The 9,772-nt window shown below is 35.4% G+C and overlaps 1 protein-coding gene across 3 annotated transcripts in view; it reads left to right on the plus strand.

The window, feature by feature from the left end:
- LOC150098042 (nose resistant to fluoxetine protein 6-like) overlaps nt 1–9,469 on the plus strand; it is a 352,140-nt gene extending 342,671 nt beyond the window's left edge. For all 3 annotated transcript variants that reach the window (XM_090406583.1, XM_090406584.1, XM_090406581.1), the window contains 3 exons: nt 1,832–2,018; nt 3,580–3,722; nt 8,829–9,469. In XM_090406583.1, coding sequence (XP_090262709.1) covers nt 1,832–2,018; nt 3,580–3,722; nt 8,829–9,101 — 603 coding nt within the window. In that variant the 3' untranslated portion in view covers nt 9,102–9,469. The remainder of the gene's footprint in view (nt 1–1,831; nt 2,019–3,579; nt 3,723–8,828) is intronic.
- The last annotated feature ends 303 nt before the right edge of the window (nt 9,470–9,772 follow it).

Genomic DNA, 9,772 nt, shown 5'->3' on the forward strand with positions numbered 1-9,772 from the left:
ACTGCTGTAACTGCATTCTGATAAACATCTTTTAATATAGCTATTAGTTTTTTTTTATCAATTCCATAGGATTCCAGAACTGCTAATGTCACTTTCTGGTCAATACTGTCAAATGCTTTCTGAAAATCAACAAATCAAGTATATATGTTTTTTGTTTTTTCTCCTAACTTTCTCTGCTATTAACCTCATTGTAAAAATCTGTTGAATTGTTTTTCAACTATCCTTCCTAAATGCTTGCTCGTCTGCAAGGTATGCTTCCAATTGTGTTCTCAATCTTTCTGTCAATATGATCATCATCACTTTACCAAGGTGACTTATCAAGGCAATTGTTCTATAATTTTTACATTCTAGCTTATTTCCTTTCTTGTATAATATTACTAATATTGATTTCACCCACTCCTCTGGCAGTTTCCCTTCTTTCCATACCATATTACATAGTTGGTGCATTTCTGTAACCTTACTTTCACTACCATATTTAATCATTTCTCCAGTCATGTTATCGTTACCAGGACTCCTGTTGTGTTTTAGCCGTCCTATTGCTTTTTCTACCTCTCCTCTTAAAATCTCCATATCATGCTCATTACCTGGTGGTGATACCTGCTTCAATTCTTCAGTCAGTTTCCCAACGCTATCTGAATCTAGTTTTTCTTCATATAACTCACTACAGTATCTTATCCACCGCTGTGCAATTTTTTCTTTATTCATCAATACTTTGCCTTTTTCATCTTTAATTGTGGTCTGTTTTGGTTGCCACTTTCTATTAATGGTTCTGATCATTTTGTATACCTCCCTTGTTTTATGCTCTCCGTAGTACTGTTCTATATTGTTGCATTGGGCTTCTAACCATTTCATCTTATCCATTCTGACTGCTTTTTTCACCTCGTTACACTTTCTTCTATATTGCTCTTCTATTTGTTCTGATGTATCCCTTCTTATCTTCACCATTCTTTTCTCATGTAAACTTCAGTGTTTCTTGTGTAATCCATTTCTTCTTGATCTTCTCTTCTTCTGGTACTGTTTCTTCAACTGCACCTTCTGTCACCTTCATTACTCTTTTCACTCTTAAATTCGAGTTTTTTTTTTTCTCCACACTTTTAAGTTTCTCATCTAACACTGTTCTGTACCTTCTTCCTATTTCTGCTTCACTTATTCGTGCTGTATCTCTTCTATTCTGATGTTGGGGTTTATATTTCTTTTTTAATTTCATCTTGATGTTTGCAATCACTGAACTATGGTCCGAGTCTATATCCGCTCCTTAAAAAGTTTAACATTGCTGTACTGATGTTATCCATCTTCTTTTAATCATAATCATATCAATCATGTTTTTGGTTTTCCCATCATTTGATCGCCACGTCCATTTTCTTCACTCCTTTTGTTGGAATCTTGTGTTACAGATCATCATCTCGTAGTCCACAGCAAATTCCAACAATTTTTCACCTCGTTCATTTCTTTCTCCGAAACCATATTTTCCCATGACTCTTTCCCAACCATCATTATCTATTCCAACTTTGGCATTCCAATCTCCTTCAATAATTAGCAGCTTAATTGGAACGTAGTATTTTAATGGTATTTGATTCACATTCCAAACAGGCTCCACTAATCAAGCATAACCACGTGCACATTTTATTATGGGCATTTCAGTAATGATTCTTTTAGTATCATTATCCAGAAACGAATGGTTCATACGAAACGACTTTTATTATTATATTAGCGCAAAGAAAATTTCACTAAAATTATCCAAGAATAAACTATGTTATACTTATATTTGATGGGTGATTGCAATTAATTTTATTACTATTCATTAATGTTTTTGGGTTTCTATCTTTCACAGTATCATCATATTCTTGGATGGGCCGGAGCCATCGCCTGTAACACTGCTGTAGTATATGGAGTTTATGAATGGAACAGAGGTAACCTACCCAACATTGCAGTAACAGTTCTTTACGCTGCAACCCACCGCACTGCTTGGGCACTTGGTCTAGCATGGGTGACTTTCATCTGTGTCTCGGGTTACGGAGGTAAGTCTAGCTTACATGCAAGTACAGCTTTTTTAAGATTATTTTATTTTAATGAGATTGATTAGTCCGCAAACTTTATCCTTGAAAAATACGAAATATCAGTTGGTTAAAATAAATTCTTTCCGTAACTTTTGAAATTTAAAAACAACGATGCTTCGCAAGCTTTTTTTTTTTGCAAGAGCTTCTACTCCTAAACTAGTTCCAATAAACAATTTCAGTTTATGGGACAAGAGATTGCTTGTCCCATAAACTGAGTAATTAATATGTTCAGAATGCCTCGCACATTCTCTGCTTTAGGACAATTCGCGTAAACATTATGGTGTAAACCAGTTTCACTAACGTCGAGGGTCAGTTTCAGAGCCAGGAGACCGGGATGAAGCAACAGCGATATCTTTTCTGGAGGAGAAAGCTGAAGGGACTGAAAGAAACGCAAATACCAGTTGATTCGAGAAATTTAAGTTTGTTTTTAACAAAAATGGTTATCATCATCATCTTTGTTTTCGTTTCAAAATTATCAAAATTATGTGATTTTGATAAACACAAATTGCTTCTTCGTTTATTTTTATAGAAATTTTAATTTTAATTTCCAAGCAGAGTGTTGTAGAAGTTTTCTCACTGGAAATATAACATGGTTTTAAGTGCCGAAATGTAAATGAAAAAACAACAACAGATAAACGAACGTTAATGTTTTGTTAATAAAGCCGAAAAATAAACTAAATCTCAGTGTTAATAATAATTAAGAATGGTTATGGCTGGAAAAGTATGTTCTCTCCAAATCCATGCAGTCAGTTAGTTTCGAAGGCATTTATATTCCACGAAGTGTTACGATAGATACTCGATGTTTTTGAAGTTAACTGTTTTGGTCCATTTTATACTTGAATGAATTTAGAATTATATGTAGTTGATGTAATAATTCCTTTACAGTCTAAGCAACGTATTACTGAAACGAGAGATGCTTATCAATACTTAATTATCTAATTAAGTTAAAAGCCTGGTATGTATTTTGCAGTCTATGCATTTATGGTCCCGCAACGTTCCTTTCATGGATGAAAATGTTCGAAATTTTGCTAGTGACAGTCTGAAATAAACGAATGCAAATCGAAAATTTCATCCCTTCAACTTCATGAATGTCATATCATGTACAGAAATTATTTCTTCATCTGCTCTATGTAGTTATTTCCAATTGTGCTTCTTCGTTACTTTATTTTCTCCTGCACTAACTGAAGTTTCTTCTAACGCTTTCAATTTCAAGGTTTTTCAAAAAGAAACGATTATTGCCTGTTTTTAGTTAGAGGATTGATGACATTAATCCGTAATTAGCTTAAATTTCGTTCATTGTCTTCATGTGATGGTCTTATAGGTATCGATGTTATAGATGGCACATGACTGCGCTGATTGCAAATTACTCGTTCTTATACTTGCGAATTTCAGGTGTCACTCCCATTTTACGAAGCATTAGTTTACCCAATGCTGTTTTACGCTTTTCAGTGTTATTCTTTGGAATTGCCTTATAATTCTTGCTAAGTGTAATAGCTCCTGATTAACTCTGGTTTCATTTCAGGCATAATCAACAGGATACTTTCATGGAAAGCGTTCATCCCGCTCAGCCGACTCACTTACATGGCCTATCTCGTGAACCCGCTCATCCATTTCATCTTGACAGGATACATTCGAGAAAGGCTGCAGCAAAATCACATTATTTCGGTAAGAAATTTCAGGTTATATATATATTTCTTTTTCATGTCACTTATCCTTTTGACTCAATTTCCTGTTGCACGACTCTCATTAATGAACAACCAAGTCAATAGTTTTCCCGAGCAGTAATAAGCACCTAAAGTGTATTAGTAATGCGGCTAAAGATTTAGATAAACGGAAATCCTCCTCTATAAACCAAATTTTGTACTTTTCAAACTATTTTTAACTGGTGGTCTTGCACAGAACGTCGAAAATCATCCCTCACGTAAAAGACATTCATAAACATCTATGTCCCAATGGGATTGAAACTACAGCCGTTTGGATACAAAACCAGATATTATCCAACCTCACAATCAGTACGATATGTGCTCTCATTAACTAAGAATCGTGTGAGCAAGAAATAGCCATATATACATATATATGAATGCTTTATTAACAAAGGATATCTCAGCCATTAGTGAGTAATGTTAAACATTTTAAAAGCTGCTGTAGAAGCATAAGTAGTAGTAAATATAATTTTGATATCTAAAACGTTAATGCTTATCATTTTGCATTACCATGTAAATATATACATATATATACAGGGTGTTCGGGATAAATTTGACATATTTATAATTAATTATATTTTTCCGTAAGTTACATGTATTAACACACTTCATTTAAAAGTTTGGACCCTTCTTCATTCATTTACAAGATGTCAGAAAGGATGGATAGCTGGAACCCACCTGAATCATGGAAGAGAATAACTTGTATCATGATGATTCGTGCCCGCCATCAAAATAAGGATATTACGACTGCTGCCCAATGCTCCCTGATACAGTAAAAACAATCAGGCATGAACTAGAGACTTGCAATGGTGACTACGAGGATGTAGCAAGAAGAAAGATCCCTAGCAGACGATCTGATTGCGTTCGTACAGCAGAATTCCTCGCAAATCTGCAGGAACAGGTGTTGAAGAACCCTGGCATTGGAATTCGGGCTTTGTTCGTGGAGTTGCTAACTGTAGTCAAGCCCTGGATAACAAGGGTAGCCAATGGTAGGCCGTATGTATGGCAGCAGGATTCGGCCCCTTGCCACACCTCTGGGAAAAGTCAAAAATGGTTGTCTGAAAATTTCTACGACTTCACCAGTCCAAATGTTTGGCCTCCAAACTCCCCAGACCTTAACCCCATGGATTATTTTGTATGGGGCGCAGTTGAAAAAGACACCAATCGCACTTCCAGTAATACAAAAGCCCAGTTAATGGATAAAATTAAAACAGTTTTTGCGGCCCTTCCCAGGGAGACTGTAGCATCAGCTTGTTCGAGGTTCCGAAGCAGAATTGAAGCTGTGATCGATGCTAATGGTGGTTATTTTGAGTAAATCTTGTTGATAGTATTGTAATTAACTCTGCCTGTAATGTTTTTTTGTCAATTCATTAAATTTAATAGATACAAAGAAGATTTTCTTTTTCCTTACGAAACTGTCAAATTTATCCCGAACACCCTGTATATATATAGGGATATTCCATATATATATATATATATATATATATATATATATATATATATATATATATATATATATATATATATATATATATATATATATATATATATATATTTATAAAAATAAATTTAACTGACTAGAACCCGAGAAAGTATAACAAAAACCTTTAATACATCACAACTAGTTTCATCGGTGATCCGACTTCTTCAGGTGAGAAATAAAAACATAAGACATAAAATAACACGGTAAAAAATGAACTTTACAGCTTAATAAAAAGCAGAATAATAACAGTCATATTTGAATAGGTGACCGCGTGCTACCGTTGGCATGAGTAGAATGTGTGCGACAGCTAATTTTTGAGCGCCAGTACTGGATTACTGCGCTATGGGAATCGAGTAAATTGTAGCTAAGATTATTGTTTAAATGTGAAGGGTCCAGAACTATTTCTTTTGATTCGATGATTCTTCTTTCGAATTCATCCTTGCAAATATATAAATTAGTAGTGCGTTCCCAATCAACTTGATGTGGCTGTTCTTCAAGGTTAGAGTTTGCCGAGAAAAGGACATGACTGGAAAGGGCGCTCGCTCGTGCTCTACTGTAGGAGATGTCACGTCTATGTTCCTCAAGACGAAGTGAAACAGATTTGTCTGTCTGGCCAAAATAAGGTCGACCACAGTTGCACAAAACTTTATAAACACCAGGAAAATGCAGATGGTTGTGTTTTGGTTTTGGTCGACTCAGAAAAGAACGAAGTTTTGGCAGCGTAGTATAGTCGGTCTTTATGTTGAATTTTTTCAGAATCTTAGCTAGTTTTGGGGTAAGAGTGCTGATAAAAGGCAACTGTATATGAGTGATAGGGTTGGAGTCATCTTCTTGTCGAGGATGTTGGCGTGGTCTCAAGCGTTTAGTGATGTTACGAGACGAATATCCATTATTTAAGAAGGTGTTTTTCAGGAAGTTAAGCTCTGTTTGAAGGTCTTCTTCTGTGGAAATAAGACATCTTGCTCGATGGGCGAGGGTGGAGATGATGCCCAGTTTCTGAGGTGGGAAGTGATGAGAAGAACCATGTAAATATCTATCAGTGTGGGTGGTTTTTCGAAAAATTGAAAATTTAAGACAGTCAGGAAATCTACTGATCTTTAGATCCAAGAAGGGGAGAACGCCGTTAACCTCTAGTTCAGATGTGAATTTAATGTTTTGATGTTGGTTATTTAAATGGTTTAGGAAGTTTTGCAGTTCCTCTAAACTATGTCCCCAAATAAGGAAGACGTCATCGATGTAACGTAACCACAGTTTAGGTTTCAAAGTAGCTGAGGAAATAGCTTTCTCTTCAAAATCTTCTAGAAAAAAATTAGCTAAGACTGGAGATAGAGGGCTGCCCATAGCTAAACCGCTAGTTTGTTTGTATATTTTCTCTTCGTAGCAGAAATAGCCGGAATTGATGCAGTGAGTTAGAAGAGCGAACACTTTTTTAGAAACCTTGTCCTTAAGAAGACTCAGAACTTCATCTGTAGGAACATTCGTAAACAATGATACGGTGTCAAAACTCACCATTCTGTCCCAGTCTAAAAGATTCAAATTTTTTATTTTTGAGATGAAATCTTCAGAGTTTTTGATGAAGGAAGAAGAATTTCCAACTAAATGTTTTAAAGAAGCTGCAAGATATTTAGACAGATTGTATGTAGGTGAGTCAATCCCTTCCACAATAGGTCTTAAAGGGGTATCTCTCCGCTCTCTCCATCCCCTCATTCCTCGGTTGTACGGCTTGCCTAAGATCCATAAGGTTGACACCCCTTTAAGACCTATTGTGGAAGGGATTGACTCACCTACATACAATCTGTCTAAATATCTTGCAGCTTCTTTAAAACATTTAGTTGGAAATTCTTCTTCCTTCATCAAAAACTCTGAAGATTTCATCTCAAAAATAAAAAATTTGAATCTTTTAGACTCGGACAGAATGGTGAGTTTTGACACCGTATCATTGTTTACGAATGTTCCTACAGATGAAGTTCTGAGTCTTCTTAAGGACAAGGTTTCTAAAAAAGTGTTCGCTCTTCTAACTCACTGCATCAATTCCGGCTATTTCTGCTACGAAGAGAAAATATACAAACAAACTAGCGGTTTAGCTATGGGCAGCCCTCTATCTCCAGTCTTAGCTAATTTTTTTCTAGAAGATTTTGAAGAGAAAGCTATTTCCTCAGCTACTTTGAAACCTAAACTGTGGTTACGTTACATCGATGACGTCTTCCTTATTTGGGGACATAGTTTAGAGGAACTGCAAAACTTCCTAAACCATTTAAATAACCAACATCAAAACATTAAATTCACATCTGAACTAGAGGTTAACGGCGTTCTCCCCTTCTTGGATCTAAAGATCAGTAGATTTCCTGACTGTCTTAAATTTTCAATTTTTCGAAAAACCACCCACACTGATAGATATTTACATGGTTCTTCTCATCACTTCCCACCTCAGAAACTGGGCATCATCTCCACCCTCGCCCATCGAGCAAGATGTCTTATTTCCACAGAAGAAGACCTTCAAACAGAGCTTAACTTCCTGAAAAACACCTTCTTAAATAATGGATATTCGTCTCGTAACATCACTAAACGCTTGAGACCACGCCAACATCCTCGACAAGAAGATGACTCCAACCCTATCACTCATATACAGTTGCCTTTTATCAGCACTCTTACCCCAAAACTAGCTAAGATTCTGAAAAAATTCAACATAAAGACCGACTATACTACGCTGCCAAAACTTCGTTCTTTTCTGAGTCGACCAAAACCAAAACACAACCATCTGCATTTTCCTGGTGTTTATAAAGTTTTGTGCAACTGTGGTCGACCTTATTTTGGCCAGACAGACAAATCTGTTTCACTTCGTCTTGAGGAACATAGACGTGACATCTCCTACAGTAGAGCACGAGCGAGCGCCCTTTCCAGTCATGTCCTTTTCTCGGCAAACTCTAACCTTGAAGAACAGCCACATCAAGTTGATTGGGAACGCACTACTAATTTATATATTTGAAAGGATGAATTCGAAAGAAGAATCATCGAATCAAAAGAAATAGTTCTGGACCCTTCACATTTAAACAATAATCTTAGCTACAATTTACCCGATTCCCATAGCGCAGTAATCCAATACTGGCGCTCAAAAATTAGCTGTCACACACATTCTACTCATGCCAACGGTAGCACGCGGTCACCTATTCAAATATGACTGTTATTATTCTGCTTTTTATTAAGCTGTAAAGTTCATTTTTTACCGTGTTATTTTATGTCTTATGTTTTTATTTCTCACCTGAAGAAGTCGGATCACCGATGAAACTAGTTGTGATGTATTAAAGGTTTTTGTTATACTTTCTCTGGTTCTAGTCAGTTAAATTTATTTTTATAAATGTATACATCCCGAGTAAATCCTAATTTCAACAATATATATATATATATATATATATATATATATATATATATATATATATATATATATATATATATATATATATATATATATATATATATATATATATATAGGGATATTCCATATATGTAGGACTTTGTCTCGGATTTATTAATCAAATACCATTGCTTAATATCTCCATATGATTATTTTTTTCTCTCTCTCTCTAGGCCTATTTCTTCTTCGGTCACCTGATGTCATCGTATGCCATATCAGCTGCTTTTTACCTCATGTTCGATTCTCCCGTGATGGTCCTGAAGAGGATGATATTCCGGCAGAATACGCCACGAGCTCCACGAATGTCTCTGCATGCTATGTCCGACGCTCTACCGGCAGAATTCTTCGACCGAATATCAAAGACTGGGCGAAAGCAGAGCAGGGAAGATATGGAACGGAAGAGAAGGTCTGGAAACATTAATCATATTCACATCAACCACATGTAAACTCACTCGATCTAGTGATAGTGAACACTTTTGTGGGATGCTCGCGTCACGAGAAGCATCACGTGTGAAGTTGTTGGTGTTCTGTGGTTGCGTGAGAATAGCCATTGTTCAGAACTATGCATCAACTCTGCATGCACAATATGATTAGCGATTTTATCCAAGAAAGCACTCTAATAAGAATGCTGCTTAGTCATATCAGCACTCTTCACAATAGACTATAAATTTTCTGGGAGGACTGAAAAATTAAAAAAAAAAGTTGTTATTTTTTATCAGAAAATGTTTCAGTAGCTTCTCTCAATAATGGTAAACGCTGAAAAAAATTTTCTGGAAATAACAAATTTTTAATATTTGAAATTGAAATATTTGAAAATTATGAACTCATAAATTTTCTTTATTCACTTTTATTATTTGGGCTAATCCTTCACATAATAATAGTCACAATAATTATAAAAATAATCTTCTGTTCTAGGAGAAAAATAATAATCTTTCGATCATTGATATTATAATTATGCAAAAGATATTCAAACTAAGAATCTATTCCTTATATTTTCTAGATTAATTAGGCAAACAATTCTATCACTATTTCTGTATGTTATAATTCATTGCAAGCAGGGACATTGCTACTAAATCGCTTTATGGTTGACTTTGATGAGAAATTCATTGCAGACCGT

Source organism: Typopeltis vanoorti, chromosome 16 (genome assembly GCF_054136105.1).
Source record: "Typopeltis vanoorti isolate ZY-2024b chromosome 16, IOZ_Tvanoo_1.0, whole genome shotgun sequence".
Lineage (NCBI taxonomy): Eukaryota > Metazoa > Arthropoda > Arachnida > Uropygi > Thelyphonidae > Typopeltis > Typopeltis vanoorti.